Raw genomic sequence first — 23,235 nt, forward strand, 5'->3', positions numbered from 1 at the left:
ATTTTTTAATTTCTTAACCTTTTAGTTCTTTCTTATCATTCCCCCACCTTCCTTTTTCCCTAATTTTTTTCCTTTTATTTTCTCTTCTTGTTTTCATAATCTCCCTTTACAATATCCCCTTATCATTTCTCCCAAAAATTCTTCCCTTTATGATCCACCTCACTATATTCACATTCCCTTACCTCTCCCCTACCTTGCCTTGATATTCTATCTTTCATTTTCATTTTTTGATTTAACTTTAACCCTTAAAAAATTAATTACCCTTTCTCCCTAACCCTACATAGATTGTCTTCCCATCCTTTTCTTATTCATTTATGACTCTATGCTTCCCCCCCCCCCCCCCCCCCAAAATTTTTCTCATTTTTCTGTTTATTCTTCTTTCTCATTAATCTTATCTTCCCCCTACCCCAGTTATCCCAACAATAATTCTTTCTCTCCTAATTAAAATTAAGATTTATTTTTCCACCCTCCATGTTCTATCTAATTATGTTAATTTTTTTACATGTTTCCTTTCCCTACATGTGAAACTCAAATTGGTTCACTCCACTTCACAATTTATAAACCCATCTTCTTGCACTTATAATGTTACATCGAGCTGTTTAAGTTTTTGGTTAAGCTTCTATTTTATTGTGACACCTATAACAAGGGAGGGGTGTTTATGATACCTGTCTTCCCAAACAAAGTTAAGCTGGTTCTTACCATGTTTTCTTGTTTGATGGTGCCAGGTAGGTAGACTCCCCTCTTCAATAAAAGTGATGCTTGCCAAGGCTTATCCAAGCTCAACTTCTATACAGTTTCCACAAAGTCATTTCTACAAAATGGCCCACTGTTGGTTTCCTTTATAAACAAGGATTCACTGATTTGTACAAACTTTTCCGCTAATGCAATTAGTCCTACTCCATTGTCTAGCGTCGCTCTTTTGTCTTTTCACTATGCCAAGGGGTGTTGTCAAATCTTCCACACACAAGTCGTTTCCCCTGCAACTCTGGACGGTTGCATATAGTGCACTTAATTCATTAAGGCCTTTTTGGCTTCTTGACTCCCTTCTTTAACTTGTTCTTTATTTGTTTTATTTTTTCTAATAAACATCTGGAAATCTAGTCCTCAAATGCTACCTAAGGAGACCCAAGAAACCACAGGTGTGGGAGTAAGGCCAAAGAAGATGAGGCACGGACTCCCCCAGAGCCAAATATCCGTGGCGGCAAACAATCGGAGCAATATGTCTGTGTGCCAAAAGCTGCTCAGATGGAAGAATCCCTAGCAAAACTTGCACAAAAAATCTGTTATAAAAGGGGAATTTTAGAATTTCAAATTTGCCACAACCTCTTTTCGCCACCACTTTATAGGACGATTCATTTGCCAAAGTTGATTTGCCCTATCTGAAACTCAAGGCGGGGACAAAAGAACTTTATATCAAGAAGATATAGTAATGTGTGACAACCTCAAAGAACGGCATGACAATCTTGGTGAATGAAGAGTCCAATCATGAAATCGGTCTTCAAGCTTTGGTGGCGGTATTGGCTAAAAATGTTGAAGCATATGAGTAATGGTGTGCCATATAGAATGATAATGCATGCCAAGACCATATTTTGCAGTAGCCAAAGGAAAAGAAAGGAGGGTCCCATCATCATGAATGACATTTGCAAACTGAGCTGACCCCTTTAAAACTATGGAAATATGAATGTTTAGGCTCCTGTAAAGCTAGCAAAGGGGCAAAAACTCTTGACCAATGTATGCTCTTGGCTCTCAGAGAAATTCCTTGCAATGAATCCTGGCCATGCCATTCCAAATTTGAGAGGGCATGTTTCCAATCCATTAACATGTCGGAGACCAAAGAACAACCTTTGATCTTACCATCAATACAACCCAAAAGAAAATCCCACTGAGTGGGCTGTTAGTGTCCAAAAGCAAGGGTGGTAAGTTGTAAGAGCAAATGGCACATCATGGCATCCCAAGGTTGAGAACCCTGCATGAATTGCAACATCATTTTTCCCTTATGGGCAAGAATATGCACATGAATGTTAAGAATATTCAGACCCCCATGCATCTTTGGTGAACAGAGATGCTATACGAACATCAATCTCAAACTTTTCTTGCCATTTTTTGAGCGCCAAGAGGTTTCCACCATAACAATGGACATAAAAGATGTAAGATCTCCTTTGCTAAACAAAATCAAGGGCAAGTAGAACTAAATATATGCCACCAAAATACATTGAACAATTCGTAGTCTGACATGCGATGGCGAAGTTGCTAATTTCCAATATTCAAGATTTTTCCTCAGTTTTGCAAGTATCCAGTCAGACTGTTGATGATGAGTAATCATCCATCCCAAGGGGTAACCAAGATGGTGAACCAACTAAGTGGGTTGGACAATTTCCCCTGACCATAAAAGAGTATGCCGGTCTTTGGAATGCAACGACAACAACTTAGATTGATGAAAATTCACATGAAGACCAGCGGCTAGACCATATAAAGATAGAGCATGCATTAGGGAGGAGAGATCCACTTAGTACTTTGAGGAGTAAAAATGAATCATCAACATAAGCTTGAGCAACGAAAGTGTGGCTTCCATTAATCTCTAACCCATGCAACATGTCTGTTGCCACCAAATGATCCATATATTGAAGCATGGGATGCGAGGCTGTAGCATATAAAAGTGGACAGCCCTGATGAGCCGAACAACAAAGAGTCCATGCTTCCCTAGACAGTTTGCAAGCAGCTTTACTGTCATTGTAGAACCAATACATAACATGTTGCAATTTCTGGCTAAAACCCAATGGATGTATAGTCTGTGATATAAAGTCCCATTGGATCGTGTCAAATGCCTTGGCACTGTGTACTTGCAATAATAGGATTGTGTATTTGGCATATTCTATTCCAACATAGGCATTTGCAATATTATCAGTGATATGCCTACGAGGAAGAAACCATATTGCACGGGATAAAGGCCATCATGTAAATACCCTTTGATATGATCAACCACCATTTTAGTGATGATCTTATAAAGAATAGGCATGAGAGTGATAGGCCTCTAATCATCCAAGGAAGCTTCTTGGGAAGAAGTTTTACGCGCCCTTTTTTCTAGGAATCTGCCATGTGCTGATTTTCCCAAGCAGAATTGATCATACGCAGCAAAGTTGATTTAAGGATATCCTGATATGCAAGAAAGAATTCAACAGTGAGACCATCCCATCCTAAGGATTTCCATCTTCCACAGGATTTTACTGCATTAGATAATTCTATTTCAGTGAAAGGACTTTCTAGGTCTGGAGTGTTTGTAAAAGAGACAATGGGAGAGACACGCTGTAACAATTGGCGTTGTGTTGTGAGAACTTCTTGCGATGGGAGCTTTGCAATCCCAAATTGTCTAGGGAATGAGCGACACAAGCTGCAACAAGTTGAGCTTGAGAGGAAGTCCAAACACCATTCGACATATCATATGATGCCATGGATATGGGTTGCAACATGGACAACAACATTTCTTCATCTTTCTTTAGCTTTGCGGGATTCGCCGATGACTTTGCATAATTATAACTCGATTGATTTGAGAAAATTTCCAAGGTTGAGGTTATTAGGGCATCAAAGTGGGGATAAAGTTAGCAAGAAAATTCATGCAAATCCAATCCTTGAGATCAGATTGGCACCATCTCTCATGCCAATCCAATCCCCAAGATTGGCTTAATGTGAAGGCTTATGGGATTTTCATCGAGAAATATAAATTCTCTTTAAAAAAAAAACAATCCCATTTTTGTGAGCACATTAAAAAGAAAAGAAATCAAGAAATTTTATAGGAAAATAAAAAAGTATCAAAATGTAATTTTAATATTCTTGCTTCTTTAAACTATGGCTATATTGTCTCCGAGCATGGCTTTCAAGTTTAGGACCAGGGAGATGTCAATTCTAGGGAATAGTGAATAATGAGGGCCTAGAGCAAAGCCTTTGGATTTTATAGACTAAACACTCCTTCCGACAGGACAGGACCTGCAGCTGCTCCTCATCTCCGCCATCCTTTGCTGCAGCCCCGCCTGCTCCATCTACCTCTCCTCTTCAGATCTGCCTTCTCTCTGCCTCTCCTTCGTGCCTCCTGGCTGCTCCATCTTCTCCTCCAGATCTGCCCCCCCCCTGTCTGTCTCCACACGGCATTGCGCACACGGCTCAAATCCCTGCCCTTCAGAGTTCTGCCTTGGCCCTCGCATACTGAGAACGTGCTTCTTTGAGTTTTGGCATGCTCTTTGGCCGGAAGCTCGTGTGGGGGAAGCCTCTCGTCGTCTTCATCCCTATCTTCTTCCACTATGCCATTCCTCTTGCCTTTAATCTGTGCGCCCAAAATCTTCGACCAATCAGGTACGTCAACAGGTGCAGATTGACGCTCTGCACGCCTCCTGGACTCATTGGCGACTTCAAGTTGAGGTATCGCCCACGAGGCAGTTGGAGGGCGAGTGGGTGTCTGACGGCTCGAGCCCTGGCTCGATGAGCTCTCCCCCATTCTTGACAGAGAAGAAAGCCCCATGGCCCCCGCATTGGTGAAGGCATCCGTGAGGCCGGAGCCTTTGTCAGTTCGACGTCTGGAAGGCCTGAGAACGTCTACGGAGTTTATGCTCTGCTTACCAATGTCGGATACACCGAGGCTGAGATCCTCCTTGACCGATTGCCAACGCAAATCACCCTTGCCTAGTTCCGAGCCTTTAGCTCCATCCTGCCATGATCTCGTCTCCGCTGCCCAAACATCCTCTTCTTTGAGATCGTCCGAGTCCTCGGCTTCGATTTCGACGAGGGAGGACGCGACGGAGAGCGCAGAGGACTTGGAAACGAACTGCGAGGGGGAGTGAGCGAGGCCGAGAAGCACGAGGGCACGGGCGGTGATGTTGTGATCGCGCAAGAGGCTGCGGAGGCCAGTGGAGGAGGAGGGGCGATCGGGGAGGGAGAAGGAATGAGTGTGGATGCCACCGAGGTGAGCCATGAGAGAGGATGGAGCTACGAGAGGGAGTGAGGGAGGCCGGAGAGGGAGATGGGTACAGAAACTGGAGCGGGAGGTGGTGGTGATGAAGAGTTGTGGTGGGGGTGATGAGGAGGTGTAGGGGGAATTGGGGTGGCGATGGAGCTTGGAGACGGAGGGGGAGCTTGGTTGAGGTGTGGCGGATGAGGGGTAGCTTGGTTGAGGTGTGGCTATGGCGATGAGCTTGGTCGAGGTCTGGCTATGGCGATGAGCAGCACAGCAAACAAGCTTATATACAAACACGTTAACGTACAAGATGACGACGACGACGAAGAATCCAAAAAAAAAAGAAAACAATAAGATTTGCCTTCAAATTATATATATATCCATCCTGTTAAAACTAGCTCCCATCATTTTATTAAAAAACAAAATGGTCCCAATAATATTTTTAAATAGCTCCCAGTCCCAATAATATTTACAAAATTGGTTCACAAACTCCCTTTTTTTTAAATTAAACTTTTCGATTATCCTAGTTTGCCTCGTTTTCCGCAGCCCATTGCCTCCACGTGGACTTTAGGCGAGCAAACAGAGGCGTCCACCTGCGTGGCCCAGCAGGTCCTAGCCACGCCAACGCATGCACCTTGTAGCTCCACATCATCGTCCACGTGTCGCCAAGCCAGGGGGTCGCTCCCCACCACCTGCACCACCCGCGTGGCCCCATGGTCTATGATCGAAAGGCCCTTCTCGTCACATCATTTTGAGTATTTATTTGGCTAAACATTATATAATTCCATTGAAATATTTCAAACATGCTCATATAATTGCCATGCATTGTGAATCCAAACAGTATGAATTTTCTCAAGAAAAAGATGGTATTAAGCACCAACATATTAAATTAAATTGGGAGTACACCAACATCATGACAATGGTTTTACATCTTAAAAATCGTACTCACAAAACAACTCCTCTCCTGCATGGATATCTCTAAGACAATAGACAACAATAAACCCTAACATATCAGTAGGTAAAACATCCCGTTCATCTTCGATCCAAGGTGGTACTCTAGGGCCATATGCATACATAACATTTGTTCTATCAGGCTTACAATGAATAGAGCTATTGATGTATCCAGCTACATTACCATACAACACATCTCCTACGATGTATTGTGTATCCTCCTTTGGTGTAACATTTGGATCTATAGGTCCTAAACCTTGGAAGGTAAGAGCAAAGAGTAATCCAACTATAGGTATCATACTTTGGGCCATTGAATATCAAAAGGTCTTTCTTTGCTTTTACATTCGTATGTACAAACAAGCCATAACCTTCTCCTGCAATCGATGATGTCTTCACTTCAAATTCAACACCATTGAGCTTGAATATAGAAGCAATTGGTATCAGTAGATCTTGATCCCACAAGCCATTCAACTTAGAATCAAAGTGAAGAATTACTTTATTCTTCAATTCTTCTGGCATGTCTTCAAACCCTGTGCGTAAAAGAAAAAGAATGATGAGTTATTGAATAGTTACACATAAATATTGAGAAGTAAAGGAAATTACAAAAGTGATGCATCACAAATAAGCAAATAATATGAATAATTACCATTCTCAAAGATTTATTGCATGTTTAATGCAAGTGAAGCTTGTAGTCTTGTTATGTACACTTTGGCAGAAGTTTGAGTGATATACATTTGATCGTAACCCAATTTCAAGGCATACAAACAAGCTTGCATCTCATTCAAAGAATTAAGCCACTTTATCCTCTTCAAGAGATCCAGTTTAATCCAAGGTAGCTGGGCTTGTTTTGAGCTCTTGTTCTTGAGCTTTTGATTATTGTTCCTTATCTGGCTCACAAGCATCTCGCCTTCAATTACTATGTTGGACGATCTCAAAATGACTTGAGCTAGTCGAAAGATTAGCTTTACAACCGATCTCAACATCTCATAATCCACCAAGTGGGAGATCTTAAGTTCGATTATTAAACCGATATTGGGAGTTCATAAGATCGGCTTTAAAACCGTTCTTAGCCTCTTGCTAAAATCCAAGATCGTATTAAAAACCGATCATATCCTCTCATTGTTGGTAAAGGATGATAGACTAAGTTCAATAATCGTTCTTAATTACCTAATAATATAGCAATGACAAAATCTACATGAACAATTCAATTTTTGAAGCATTAATCAGTTTCAAATATGCACTACAATCCAAAAGATATATTTACATAAATGCCTTTGAAATCACTGAAGATTTATGACTTCTGACCTGCTTTTTTGGATGTGAATATCTGTTGGGCCATTTTCTCAATATCGACAAGGGTTTGTTGGTCCTTTACACTCGTCGGTCCTGCCAATTATTGCTGAGTTGAAGTCTGCATGTCTACACCGTGCGATTCCTCTTGGTTTTCTATAGTTTCATCCTCAAAGTCTAGGTTTGCCCATACTCTCAACTCTTTAGATGCGGAGACTAGATCTGAGCACCTGCCATTCACTTCAATCTCATCTACACACAACACGAGGGGTAAGTTAGACTTTAGGTTTTTGATATTTTAAATTAGTACGTTAGACGTTAGTAAAGTCTAAAGAATCTAGAGTCTAAACGTTAGTTGGATTAGCTATTAGGTTAGTATCATCTAAACATTAGTTTAGACGTTAGTTTAGATTAGCTTAAATTAGACGTTAGTTTAGATTAGTCTAGGTTAGTTAAGATTGAGGTTAGTCTAGGTTAATTAACATTTAGGTTAGTCTAGGTTAGTTAATGTTTAGGTTAGTCTAGGTTAGTTTACGTTTGTGTTAGTCTAGGTTAGTCTAGGTTAGTTCTAAACCTTCAGGTTAGGTTGTAACATTAAGGTTAGTAATGCTAGGTTAATTTATATAAAATATGTAATAAAATAATGTAAAATAAAATAAATTTTAATGTATAGTTTACTAAAATATTAAAATATAAATAAATAACAATTATTTTATTGTGTAAGTATATAAATATAGAATATATTTAAAATATGTATTAATATTCTATAAATATTTAATTTATTAAATCGTATTAAGTATATTTTAATTATTGAAATATATGATTATATGGAGATATATTTCAAACATTTTTTAGTATAATAAAATATGTTATTACATTTTTAGTAAGTACTTTAAATAAAATATGAATTATATAGATTTCTAGAGCGAACTCTTCTAAAATCTACTACTATATCATTTAGAATAATATATTTTGACATATAGTTAACAAATATATTAAATTAGTAATAAAAAATATTTAAACGAATAAGTTTATTAAAAAATTTAGTATTGTAGTTTTGAAATTTAAATAATAGTGATGGTTTCCAAATGTTAAACATATTTTTATATTTTATTACATTTTTTGTATCATGTAGCCTATTACAAAAATATCTTTAAATGAATATATTTTAATATATATTTTCCTAATATATTAAAATACGATGGACTTCTAAAATCTATTATTATAATTAACACACTATTCAAAAGTTTTGGACTTTCTCTCCTGGTTTGGACTTTTTTTTGGAGCATATCCTCTCCACTCAACTTCACTTAGTGAGCTCAAAAATTGGGTTTTTTAGAGCACTAAATGGGTCACTTATATACAAATATGGCCTTATTAAGCTAAAAAGTCAAGTGATGACCTCTAATTTAAAAAAATATGGCTCAATGAAGCTATAATTCCCAAACTTGTGCATGGTGCCCCCATCCAACAACTATAATAATAATAATAGTTGTCTCCTAACTCCACTTCAATTTTAACACTATACTGATAAAGTGAAAATATGACACCATATGAAAAGAGTTTGTTGAATTCAACAAATAAGTGGTGTATAGATACACCATTTTTTTGAAAAAAAAGAGTTTTTTGAATTCAATATATAAGTGGTGTATACATACACCCTTTTTTTGAAAAACAAAGCATACAATACATTATCTTATTGGTGGTGTATAGATACACCATTTGTATGGAAAAAAGCATACAAAACATTATCTTATGCATCTGAATCTCGTTCAGAGTCATCAGATTCATGTAATGTATTTGCGCTTGATGGGTCAAGTCTTGCCAAATGATGTTTAATATGGACACGACTTGGATCAGGGATTGTGATACATTTTTTAACATTGTATCCATGCTTCTTTTTAAAAATTCGTGTCCTCGATTTCCAGTAATGAATAATGCTACTGACTTCCACCTCTGTTAATCCCTCAGTATTTGGAACCCATTCACGTTTCTTTTGCAAGCATCTGTCATAGAGTTGTTTTATTGTATTTCTTCTAGGGAGATTTTTCAATGGCTTTGGTTCATACCATAAAGCTGTGAATGTTATAGGAGTTCCCTTGTCATCCCTTTCTATCTTAGCAACCTTTGCAACCCAAATTGGGCCACCTTGGTCATCCAACTATGAACCTGGATCAAATGCCCAAACTGTAACAAATAGACCCTCTTCAATCTCATTAGATGGTATAAACTCTGGTAAGGTTTTGTCTCCCTTCCTGCTATAATATTTTTGAGGTAAAAGGCATTCCTCTGCTTCCTCCATATCTACTAACATATTTATATCCAAAGGAAAACTTGGTGAGCTAGCTTGTTCTGGCCAAAAGGATTCACAGTATTCAATGCTCATTAAGTTTTCTTGTCTTTCTAAAGATTGGATAAGTGCTTTCGTTGATATAATTGTCTCCAAATTCTTAGTTGATTGCTTTGGATATTTTTGCATCATACTTTAAAGATGTTTAATGAAGGCTTTCAAGCCTTTCATTTCATCTATGTCAAGTGATTTGTTTTTTTTGCAGAACAAATCTAGTTTCCTCCAATGGAATTATTTGTTGTAATAAAGCATATGACTCACTCCATAAATGATCTCCATCTACTGAGTAGTGCTTCCATTGCATCATTGGAATATTGTTATGAATGTGAAACCGAAAGTAGTGTGGATTTGTGTGTCCTATTAGGGTATCATCTCCTGCTTGTAAATGTGGCTATATGAATGCTCTCCAATCTACCATCCTCTCTAGGATAGCCACTTCTGATTCTTCCTTGCGAGACCCTCCACTTTTTTTCCCAATTTGAAATAGCATATCCTCCATTGTCAAAACATCCATTGACTTCAACTCACCAGTAACACTGAAGATTTGTTCTATGTCTTCATGTGTATGGCCGACAAGAAGAAAGCCAACTTCCACTTCTTTAAATATTTTCAAACCAACTAGCATAGAGCATAAAGCAAATATATAATTATTCTTGTTCTCTCGCCAACAATTATCAGCTTGTATTTGCAATGTGTTAGGTAAACATCCGTGAGCATCTCTAAACTTTCTTATTACTTTCATGATTGATGTAACAACTTGGCTACTATCATGGTCATGCAAACTATCAATCCATACATCACAAAAGATTTGGTATCCATGTACTAATACTCCACACGTGTGTTTTAGTCCACGTTTGCCCTCTAATGCCAGTGGGATACGTCTATATCGTGGCAAAGTTGTTGTATTTTGGTCCATGCCATCAATGGTGATGCACATGGACTTATCGACATGTGAAATAGCTTCCTCTCTCCAAGAAGCATACAACTTTTGAGCATCCTGCACATGATGTAAATGGATTGATCGCCATTTAATATATCTTCCTTGTTGCTGTTCACATTTACTATGTTCAATGGCATTTTTTAATTCATCACATGTCTTACATTTTGATAACCTTTGCTTTGATGGTGTCTTGACATGGCAAAAATATCTACACCAAATTTTGTACAAGGTTGATCGTGAAATCATGCTCTCATCTCTATCTTGTAAAGTTTTATTGACAGCTTCTAGGATGACCTTCTTTGTCATTCCCAAAGGAAAATGTTGTTGGCATTCGACACGTCCATCTAGCATTGTTTGTTGAAGATGAGGCTGTGGTAATGCATGGTCTTTGAGAACTTGCTTTAATGTTGCGGTTGCATTTATAGTGCTTCCATGGCATTTAAGCTTGTAGGTATTTCCATGAATTGTATGAACCACTTTTTCTTTCACCTCTGCCCAGATGGTCCAGTATGTGCCATGTGATAGTCCAAGTAACCATTGATATCCTCGATTGCAAATGGGTCTCCCATTAACCATGGGTTTCAATCTAGGTTTACAGTGTCTTGTGCTCAAATCTTGATTAGTGCCTTAATGAAGAAAGCATGAAAACTCTTGAAGAAGATAGTTATGTCTATTAGGCACTATCTTACTCCAAATACCAAGGCGTATGGCTGCACAATCATCTTTCCCAACTTTTCTAATGCAAAGTCTCTTGCAACAAACTTGCATAAGCATCCTTTCCATATTCTCCTCGGATAACATTACATGTCTCTTTGATTCTAGAATTGATGCCATGATTCTTCGCCTCTTCACACTCATATACTTTCTTTTTGTAAATAGTGTCATATTTTCCAATTGTAAGTCCATGAGACCTCAAATCCATTTCCCTTGAATCTTCATCTCTATAATCAAATGCTGTGTGGGCCTGAAAATTATTTGATAGCCTATAATATCTTGGAAATGGCAATCTGGTAGACATGTTCATTGATGTCAATTTGTTGCCAATGCCTCTTGAATTTTGTGGTTGAACTCTTTCTCCTTCGTAACTCAAGATTCTCCCATCTATATACTCTGGCATGCTAGCAACAATATTATGAACAACATGACAAGTCTCAGATTCTCTGCCCCTTTTGCCCTGAGTTCAAGTCGTAACATCATAATCATTGTCACTAATATCATCAATTCCTATTATTGCATCACTTATCCCATCGATCTTTGCATGTATTTTTCTTTGTGGTCCCATCTTATTATTCTCAACACAAGACAAGTCTTCTATATCAGTAAGCATGTTTGAGTCACTTGCAACACAAGACAAGTCTTCTATACCAGTGAGCCTGTTCGAGTCACTTGCAACACAGGGGACAAGTCTTCTATACCAGTGAGCCTGTTCGAGTCACTTGCAACATAGGACAAGTCTTCTATACCAATGAGCCTGTTCAAGTCACTTGCAACACAAGACAAGTCTTCTATACTAGTGAGTATATTTGAGTAACAACACAAGAAACCTTTTCTACATCAACATCTGTTACTATAATGTTCTCAATATCTGTGAGCATGCCATTATGATACTCTTGATCACTACTATAGCTTCTTATCAATTTGGATCCCATTTGTGTTATAGTCCTTTTCTTCTGATAATATTCTCTTGTGTCTTCCATGACATTGAAGGAAACTGTCTTGGGCAAACTTGATTTCAAGAAAGCTAACCCCCATTTACAAGTACTATGAACTTGTAGATGAGACATAGTATTATGAACATCTAGATGTGAAGTACTATCCATTGCATTTTGAATGACACCTGCACTAGTCAACTTAATCTCCACTATACAAAGAAAACTCTGAGCATAGCCCTTAAAGTTGCCAATTGATAAAAATTCTCCAGAGCAAGATAACATCTCTACTTTTTTTCCCTCAAAATAAGTTTTCTTGATATCTTTAAAGGATGTCTTTGAAACAATTTCGTCTTGGTCCCAGATTGTTTTGTGTGCTTGCATATCAAATATGTCACATTGTAAGATATCTCCCAATGTTTCAAAGTCTCCATGTGGATATTTTAAATGTACTTCAGGATTTACAACATTGGTGATTATCATTACACATCTTCTCTCACCACAATGTTGGAAATGATACACATTCATAGGATCAAGACTATAAATTCGTCCAAAAGCCACCACTTCATTCTTCTTATATAACACCACATTTATACCCTTTGTTAAGGTGAATACATGTTTTATGTACAAAAATAGATTAGCAACTCAAAAAAAGACATAATAAATAATCATTGAGCTTATTATTACTTAATAACTTTTATATCAAAACTAGCAAAGAAGGCATTAAACCTAAACCCTACATCCTAAACTTTAAACAATTAATACCAAAACATCTTAACCAATGTAAATCCTAAACTTTAAACATTTAATTCCTAAACCCTAAACCCTAAATTCTAGACTCCCAAACAATAAATCCTAAACCCTAAACCCTATCCCCTAAACTCTAAATCCTAAATCCTAAATCCTAAATCCTAAACCCTAAACTTAACCCTAAAATACAACCAAAATTTAATAAATTTTTTTGATTTGTGCAATAGGTTGGATATATCCCCCAACCTGTTGCTTGAGCAACAGGTTGGGGGATATATCCAACCTGTTGCACAAATCAAAAAATTACACAAATTAAGAATTTTCTTGATTTGTGCAACAGATTGGATATACAGTTGGGGGTGCACCCCCAACCTATTTGTTGAGCAACAAGTTGGGCGATATATCCAACCTGTTCCACAAGTTAAGAATTTTCTTAATTTGTGCAACAGGTTGGATTGAGCAACAGGTTAGGGGATATATCCAACTTGTTGCATAAATCAAGAAAATTCTTGACTTGTGGAATAGCTTGGATATATTGAGTAACAGGTTGGGGGGTATATCAACCTGTTGCACAAATCAAGAAAATTCTTGACTTGTAGAACAAGTTGGATATATCCCCCAACCTATTGCTTGAGCAACAGCTTGGGGGATATATCCAATCTGTTGCACAAATCAAGAAGATTATTGATTCGTGCAATAGGTTGGATATCCCCCAACCTGTTGCTCAAGCAACAGGTTGGGGGTGCACCCCCAACCTCTTGTAACAGGTTGAGAGGCATATCCAATCTGTTGAACAAATTAAGAAATTTTCTTGATTTGTGTAACAGGTTGGATATATCTCCCAACCTGTTGCACAAATTAAGAAAATTCTTGACTTGTGGAACAGGTTGGATATATCCCCCAACATGTTGCTCAAGCAATAGGTTGGGGGTGCACCCCCAACTTTATATCCAATCTGTTACACAAATCACGAAAATTCTTGATTTGTGAAATTTTTTTAATTTATGCAACAGGTTGGGAGATATATCCAACCTGTTGCACAAATCAAAAAAATTCATTAAATTTTGGTTGTATTTTAGGGTTAGGGTTTAGGGTTAGGGTTTAGGATTTAGGATTTAGGATCTAGGACTTAGAGTTTAGGGTTTAGGATTTATTGTTTAGGAGTTTAGGATTTAGGGTTTAGGGATTAGGAATTAAATGTTTAAAGTTTAGGATTTACGGTGGTTAAGATGTTTTGGTATTAATTGTTTAAAGTTTATCCAACTAATCGTATATCCAATCTGTTGCACAAATCAAGAAAATTCTTGATTTGTGCAATAGGTTGGATACATCCAATACTAAAAACGATCCTTTGCAAAGGCTTTACTTTAAGTAATTATAAGTCTACCTAGTTAAAGTATCCTACTTATTAGGGACAAGCACATCGGCTAAAAGCACATCGATTCATATTTTCTTACATTCATGCTGCATGGTGTATCAGAAGAAATGAAGAAATATGTGATACGAAATATTCATAAGAAATATGTATTCCATATCATGGATTCATACCATGGATATCTGGTGGTTGCTAAAGTAGAAAAATGATATGGATTCAATGATACTATAGTTTTGTGCAAAGCCTTAAACAAAGTTTAAGGCTTTTGCAAAGTATTACATATTGTAACAAAGATAAGCAAGTATGCTAAACCTCTTCCAAATTCTATGGTTTTAAATACCTACCTCACAAATACATTATCTAATTCTTCATTCTTCGACTAACAAGTATTATACACATGGAAGAAAAGCATACATGCTAAAAGCACGTGTAAATTTTAATATTTCCTTATTTTTTAAATTAATTCAATTCTTTGATTGACTACCTTTTTAAAATTTAAAGGTTATTAGTATATAATATACATAATTTTAAATATTATTAATGTATAATATTAATAATTTATATATTTATTTATATTTATATAATAATTACATTATATTTATATTAGTTTTTAAGTTAATAATATATATTTTTATTAAAACTAAAATTTAATATCTAGTTAATAGCAAGAAGAATATTGTAGATATTTTTCATATTAAGAACTATCTTACAAATACATAATATTATAGAGATTTTTCATATTGAGAACTGCCTTACAAATACATTCACTTATTCTTCATTGTTTTAAGCATAAGTATTATATAAAGCACATATGCTAGAAGACATTTAGTTAATAAAATTTATTATATTATGGAGTAAAAATATTATAAATGGATTTCTTAATAAATGTCGTGAGAAGAGTTTTTGGAGAGATTTATGGCTAAATTTTGTTTTGAAGTTCTTGCATATGCAATAGGTAGGGAGGTTTGAGTGGTTTTGAGGTTGAGAGAGAAATTTGTAATAGATTGTTTTCTTTTTTTTTTTGAAAAATTATTGCGTGCCCAATAGGCTGGGAGAGTTTGAGGTTGAGAGAAATTTGTGACAATAGGTTGTGAGAGTTTGAGGTAAAGAGGAAAATTTGTGGGAAAAAAGATTTAATCCAAAAGATGGTTTTTTGAAGTTGTTGCGTATGCAACAAGTCTTTGAGAAAAGAATCGGATTTGAAAAAAAATTCAAATTTACAAAAACTTGATTCTTAGAAGTTCTTGCATATGCAACAGGTTAGAAATGAACTCACCTCTTGCAACATTTTGAAAATTTTGAGAATCTTGCAACAGGTTGATGAGACGAGAGAAGCATGGAGTGTGAAAGAATGAACTTTGAATGAAAGAGAGAATGAAGAACGTTCTACTTATAGTGAACCTAAAAGAACTAAAAAAACCTTAAAAACTAAAAAAAGCTGACTTGACCTAAAAGCTACCCATTTCCTATAAAACTCTACTTCTCCTCATTCTCTCTCATAACTTTCCTAGAGCTCCTCCACCACCTCCCCACCCAGGTACTTCCTCCCTCCCTCCCTTCCCCTCTCCTCCCTCCCCTCCCTTCCCCTCTCCTCCTGCTTCCCATCCCCTCTCCTCCCTCCCGTCCCACCTCCTCCCGCTTCCCATCCCCTCTTCTCCCGCTTCCTCTCTCCCCTCCCCCCTTCCTCCTTCCACTTCCCCCTTCCCCTCTCCTCCCTTCCCCTCCCCTCCCCTCCCCCTCCCTTCCCCTGTCCTCTCCCTCCTCCCGCTTTCCCTTCCCCTCCCTTCCCCTCTCCTCCCGCTTCCCCTCCCCTCCCCTCCCTTCCTCCCTTCCCCCTCCCTTCCCCTCCCCTCCCCTCCCTTCCTCCCTCCCCTCCCCTCCCTTCCCCTCTCCTCCCGCTTCCCCTCCCCTCTTCTCCCGCTTCCCCCTCCAAGCGGTGAGGGGGAGGTGAGGAGAGGAGAGGGGAGAGGGGAGGGGAGGGGAGGGGAGGGGCAGGGCGGGGAGGGAAGAGGGGGAGGGGAGGCAGGAGGGGAGGCAAGAGGGGGGAGGGGAGACGGGGGAGGGGAGGCGAGAGGGGAGGGGCGGGGAGGGGAGGGGAGGCGAGAGGGGAGGGGAGGGGAGGGGCAGGGCGAGGAGGGGATGCGAGAGGGGAGGGGCGGGGAGGCGAGAGGGGAGGGACGGGGAGGGGGGAGGTGAGAGGGGAGGGGAGGCGAGAGGGGAGAGGAGGCGAAAGGGGAGGGGCGGGGTGGGGAGGGAAGGCAAGAGGGGAGGGCGGGGAGGCAGGAGGGGAGGTGGGAGAGGCGAAGAGGGGTGGGGAGGGGGGATTAACCTCCCCTCCCTGCCCGTCCCGCCTCCCCTCCCCTCTCCCCTCTCCTCCCGCCTCCTCGCCCCACCCTCCCATCCTCCTCCCCGCCCTCCCGTCTGTCCCTCCTCTCCTCCCCTCCCCGCCCTACCCCTCCCCCCTGTGGGAGGGGCAGGGAGGCAGGAGGGGAGGGGAGGGGCGGGGAGGTGGGAGGCGGGTGGGGAGGGGAGGGGAGGGAAGGGGAGGGGCGGGGCAGGGACGTGAGGGGAGGAGAGGAGAGAGGAGGGGGGGGCAGGGAGGTGGGGAGATTAACCCCCCCCAACCTGTTGCGCATGCAACAGGTTAGGGCGGGTTAATCCCCTCCTCTCCTTAACTAGAGGCTCTTTGGGGCTCCAAAAATAAAAATAAAAATAAATTTAATTTAATTTATAAAAATAAAAAAATAATAAATAAATAAAATGTAAAAAAATTAAATTAAATTAAAATAAAATAAGTTTAAAAAATAATAAATAAATAAATTGATAAATTTAAATTAAAAATTAAAATTAAATGAATAAATAAAATTTAAAAAGTTTTGAATTTTTTTTGGAAAAAATAAATTAAATTTTAAATATATAGATATATAAATAAATAAAATAAAATTTTAGGAAAAATTAAATTGAATTCTTTTATCTATGTTTATAAAATATTTTGAATTAAATTATTTATGTAGAAAAATATTAGATTAGAAAATAGTATCTAGAAATATAAAAATATATTTTTAAACATATATTTAAACTTTTAGATTTTTAATTAATTTTTAATTTTTAATATTTTAATATTTAATTAGTAATTTTTTTAATATTTTGAGTTAAAAAATCATTGTAATTCTCATTTTTTGTTTTTGATTGCTTTGTAGAAAACTATGGCTTCGAGTTTTGGTTCCAAGGTGTCTTTCAAATATCTTGAATATGCTTGGTATTTTATGGAGCGCAAATCAAAGTATTTTTTGGTGATCACTGTCGAGAATGTGTCAAGCGTGAAATATTCTCCAGAGGTAGTAAGAAATGGCGGCATGGTCTCAACCATCAACATTGAAGAAAACAATTTGATAGAAGTTGTCTGCAAAGGGAGAATGATGATGTGGTCTACAAGTTACGAGTTACGCACAAGCACTTCTTGAAGCCCTTACCAGATTCAATTGAGGGATTCCAAGAACTACTTACTGCCTTGGAAGCATTGAAGAAAATGTGGGATGCATTTCCAAGTGGTGGTGTTGTACCTTCAGCAGCAGTAAGTATGCCATCTATAGCATGTAACCCTCAAGTTGTACCGCTAATATCTGTGATGATATCTATGATATCTCCGGTAAGAGTAACTAGAATATTAGCAGCAGTAACTACAGTATCTCCAACTATACCTACACCATCGACTACTGCAACTACAGGAACAAGGAGTGATCATGGAGTAGATTCAAGTTCCAGATCTATTCCCAAAAAGAGAGCAAAATTAACTCCTACTCCACGTGCAAATCATTCAAGTGCAGGTTATTTAAAACCAGGTGAAAAATTGGATAGTGATGATCAGGAGGATCCACAAGAAGAAGATACAAGTCTTGTAGACTTTTCTATAAGTGTGGCAGACTTACATCCTCTAGAGGATGAGGGATACATTTGGGGATTTTCACAATTCAGCGTGGCCACAATGCTTATTGATCGAGCTTCATTGTTCACAAACCAAAGAAAGCTAGATAAGACATTTGCACGCAAATTGTATAAAGATACGAGGAAAACAAGAACTCCAGTTGCCACTAATATCACTCTTCATCCTATGGCATTTAAGAGACTTCAAGAAGATGATCCTACATTGCCTGATGTCACATTTTAAAAGTGCGTGGACTTTCTTGATGCTTTTGAGAAATTTAGAAGGAGTGACTTTGTTCTGGAGAGTCTTTGTACCAAAGCCGATATGGGACTGACATCAAGAAGAGATACGTGCTAGCAAAGAATAGATTCTTGGAAAGATGCAGGTTTGAGCCCATTGATGGGCAACACTTTTGTAAAGCTTGCAAGATCGCCCTTGATGAGGGAAGAAAAGGAAACTTGCCATAGATTGAGTGGATGGAAAAGTTTCAACGGGTCATTTGTCATGTATGCATATTTAACGATGACTCGAAGTACATTCTAGAATCAAAAAGGCTGAATTCTGCTCCATTTAGGTTGAAAAAAAGCTCTTCTCTTTTTGAGATCCTCATAAAGGCAAGGGAGTTATGGGTGGGCTGTGGAAAGCCACAAACAGTGAAGGGCAGGGGACCTACATCTGAGTACATGGCAAAGAGGACTCGGTTCTATAGATGCTTGAAAGGTGTTGTAAGCAATACGCAAGGCATACCAAGTAATAAGGTTGAGGCAAAGGATCTGAACACCGTCGTTACAAGATACAAGGATGTTACTTGCATTGTCTTCCACGAGGACTCAGTGTTTTAGAGCATGGTGGATGTTTGCCAAGCATATGAAACAAGAAAGATATCCTTTGAGGCACCATAGCACACTGCAACTCAGAGGAAAGAAATGATGAAACCGATGTCTATTGTTTAGTGGAGAGCATTAAGGTTTGTTCTAGATGTAATAACAGAAGAAGTATGCAAGAAGATCCTAAGCGGTGACTACTTCTTTGTGTAAGAAAATAATACAATGTTTGTGCTCAACAGATAACAAGATCTCATACGTAAGAGAGAAAACAAGATAGTATGGAGAATCAAAAATTTGATTACTGTAGAACTGATACAATAAATGGCGCTGCCTCCCAACCGTGCGCTCCTATGAAAAAAGCTTCGATGGCATGCTGGAAACAGTAGAAGACGGAGGCTGGATGCTAAGGAATCAGGGTTGCTATAGCCAGTGATAAAATGGGCTTTATAGGCTTGCTCTTATATAGCCACCAGTCATAGTCAGTTAGGCTCAATTGGCTGACCGACCCAATCCACCCAAAATGGTTGACTAGGGGTCGGTCCCGAAATAGGTCATCGACCATACGATAGAACCGGTGTGCAAAACAGAGTAACTAACCTACGGTCTCCATTCTGCCTATAGCCATCTGGGATCATCTGAGGCTCTAAATGGGCCCTACAACCCAAGAGTGGGCTACCCCGAGAAATGCTCCATCTACCCTCAGTGCGGTCAATCAAGGGATGCCTTCCCGCACTTGCATGTAGCCTAGTTGGCAATGTGCCAACTCTATCTGAAGCCGTCCAGCCATCAGACCACACATGGCCCCCATCTGGTGTCCAAACTAGGACCTACCAGATAACTGAGCTACTCAAATGCCTTCTCCTCATATGGGGGGCTTATAAGTAGAGTTAGCTGGTTCCCGCGTAGTTACATGAGAGTGGAGCATTGATATCTATCACTCCCCCTCGATGTCCACCTACAAGTGAACTTACTTTTTCAGCCCAATGCCAAGTCGATAAAGATGCCTCTCCAGCAAGTCTCTTCCAAGAGCCTTCGTGAAGATGTCCGTAGCATTCTTTGTAGTTGGACAGTACACCAAGTCGACCTCTCCATCCATGATGAGCTCGCGTACAAAGTGATATTGAATCTCAATGTGTTTTGTGCGAGCATGGAACATCGGGTTCTTTACAATCACCATGCAACTCTGATTGTCACATGATAACTGCGTAGGCTTGTTCTGCACTGCACCCATGTTCCCCAAAATCCTCCTCAACCACACTGCCTCGCAAGAAGCAAAGCATGCAGATTTGTACTCGGCCTCAGTAGAAGAAAGAGCAACTATGGGTTGCTTGAGAAATAGTACCCTGTCACTCATCTCCTGCTGTCCACGTCTCTTGCCCAATCTGAGTCATGGAATCCGATCAAGATGTTGCCCTTGGTATAGGTGATGCCATAATCAAGTGTGCCTTTGATGTATTTCAGCACCCGCATCCCTGCCCTCCAATGGTATTTGTCCGAGGTATTGAATCATATGGCTTGGAAAAGATTTCCTCTTTGCATGCAAATGTAAGGAAGAGAGGTTAAGAGAAATGGGTGAAAAGGAGTAATAGTTGAAACATTCGTAAACTTGGATATTGTTCTTTGTGCTACCATGGCATACACTATCTTTACACCCTGTCAAGAACAAAAATGTTCTCGAATAGCTTTTGAGACTCTCTCTCTCTATCATATATCTATCTATGTATCTCTCTACATAACTACCTACCTATCTACCTATCTATTATAGGTTTATCTTTCTTCTATCTATCTATCTTTCTATCTGTCTGTCTGTCTATCTATCTTTCTGTCTGTCTATCTTATCTGTCTGTTTGTCTGTCTGTCTCTCCATCTATTGTCTATCTATGTATCTGTGTATCTACCTATATGTCTGTCTATCTATCTCTTACTCAATACTAGCTCCTCCATCAACGTAACCGACAACTTCCAAGGCGACCTCGCTGACTGAAGCTATTTGCCATCTCCGCTAGACTACGGACGCCATCCAGCAATGACCAACGAATCTCTAAGCATATTGAACAGCGCCATAGCCAAATAAGCCCAAAGCTCTGCCATAGCGATGGCTCCAACCTCTGTAGACTCCAGCTCTCCATTCGACGCCAGTCCCTGAGCGGCTTGTCTCCAGCGACTCCGGGTTTCATCCACCATCAAACAAGAGCGGCTCTTCTGCAACAGGGAACAATGGCTCCCTCAAGCTGGTAGCTCTTGACAGCTCTTGTGCCCATGCCAGCTCTTGTGCGACCGTCTCGCCAAACCGGCAATGTTCATTAACGAAATCTTTGAGAGATTCCGTCGGAACCTCGAAGATTCCGACCTCCAATCTTCCTACACGTGTGGCAGATAGGAAGCACCTAGGGTCTGGCCACAAAATTGACACCTGGCATAGACCTTATCCACCCAAGGTCACCACACACACAGGTGTGGTCAAAGGGCTAACACGTGGCAACCAATTGCCATGTCATCTTATCCAATCCACGTCACCATTGCCATGTCATCAGCCTATCCTCACCGCCACATCATCACTGACTGCCACATCACCTGACACATCACCTATGCCACGTCATCAGCCACGTCATTTGTGCCACATCATCAGTGCCACATCAGCATTGCCACGTCACCCTGCTGACATCATCTGTGCCACCTCAGCACTGTCACCTCAGCAGTCCACCAGTCAGCACTGACCCCTGCAGGCACAGTCCCTTGCCAGGCACACTGTGCACACACTGCATGTGCACACTCCTGCCACCTCAGCACAGAGCTTCACTGGCACACCTCTTGCTAAGCACAGTGCCACATCATCACTGCATGTGACTCACAGTGACACATCATCATTGAGCCACCATTTGCACTCCTTTTGCCCCTCCACCTAGATCAAGTCGTATCTCTTGATCGAGGAAGAATTTGAGGGTGCTCCAAAAAGGAAAGTCGCTCGATTTTTCGTGCTCTACGCGCTCGTTACATCACGTGCACATTTCGGCGCAAGTTACACTCACATTTGAGCCTCGCCGACAAAACCACTTCCTTCACGCACATTTGCCTCTACATCGACGCATCTGACCCAGCACTTAAAAAGAACAAAAGAAAAGGAATTATTTGCTGCTCTTTCATCGATCGACGGTTGGTTTAGATCTAGATCAGAGTAGACTAGATCGCCATCGAGGGGACGCTTTGAATTCCCCAAGTTGCCAATCTAAGCCATGCCCGAAATTCCTGACTAGTACCTACTCGGAGTCAGTCCATACGCTCACATCCGATTTCACATCATTACATTACCTGAAACCTTACGTTCATCAGTTCAGTGAGCAGACTTCAGAGTTCAGAGCCATTGCAGATTGGTTCAGTGGGCAGATAGTACTTGATTTCACACACACATGCCACCATTGTAAAGCCTATTTGGCTATCTCACGGCATCGTGCACATCATTTTTCAACCTTGTAAAGCCTCTTGGCTATTCCCGGCATCATTGCCACAAGCCTTGTAACACAGATCAGATCTTATATACTGCAGTTCTATCTTCATCGACGGTACAGAGATTTCACTTGGCATCTTCAGTGTATTTGCAGTTGATTCATACAGAGTTTTTCAGGACACTTTTGAGTACATTGTTTGCACCATGTCGACTAGCAACCTCAATCTGGAGGCATCTGCTAAGTTAGACAACTCCAATTATGGTACATGGAAATACCGAATGGAGACCATTCTTGTGCTTCAGGACAAATGGGAGTATGTCGATGGATCTATACCTAGACCATTGACCGATCCAGCCACCAGTAGCTCTACTCCATCTGTTGTCACAGCACCAGCAACGGAATCTACAACGGGATCTACATCTACACCATCAGTTTCTGCACCAGTAGTAGATCCTGCCATTGCCCGAGCTCAAGCAGAATGGGATAAGAAAGACAAGTATGCCTATCACCTGATCAAGCAGAATGTGCAAGATGTCATGCTAGGACAGCTCAACACAGTCAAGACATCAAAAGAAGCATGGGATATGTTCGTAGCTCTCTACGAGTCCAAGAACACATCTAGGATTCTCACCCTGAGAAACCAGATCAACCAGAGTTTTTGCAACAGCAGTGAAACCGGTCATGCTTATGTACTCCGCATCAAAGACTACAACAATCAACTTGCAACAGGAGGAGAGACTATGGATCCCGCAGAAATGGTTCAAGTAATTCTGAATGGACTAGGAGAAGG

General features: G+C 39.8%; 1 protein-coding gene across 1 annotated transcript; it reads right to left on the reverse strand.

The window, feature by feature from the left end:
* Positions 1-3,081: 3,081 nt before the first annotated feature.
* LOC147881737 (protein S40-6-like) lies at positions 3,082-4,960 on the reverse strand. Its single transcript, XM_087401238.1, has 2 exons — positions 4,082-4,960; positions 3,082-3,153 (listed from the first exon to the last, which is right to left on the reverse strand). The coding sequence occupies exons 1-2, from the start codon at positions 4,958-4,960 to the stop codon at positions 3,082-3,084; spliced, it is 951 nt and encodes a 316-aa protein (XP_087257364.1).
* Between the last annotated feature and the right edge of the window lie 18,275 nt (positions 4,961-23,235).

Source organism: Dipteris shenzhenensis, chromosome 30, assembly GCF_047967505.1.
Source record: "Dipteris shenzhenensis isolate YYH24624 ecotype China chromosome 30, Dip_SZ_1.0, whole genome shotgun sequence".
In the NCBI taxonomy this organism is placed as follows: Eukaryota; Viridiplantae; Streptophyta; class Polypodiopsida; order Gleicheniales; family Dipteridaceae; genus Dipteris; species Dipteris shenzhenensis.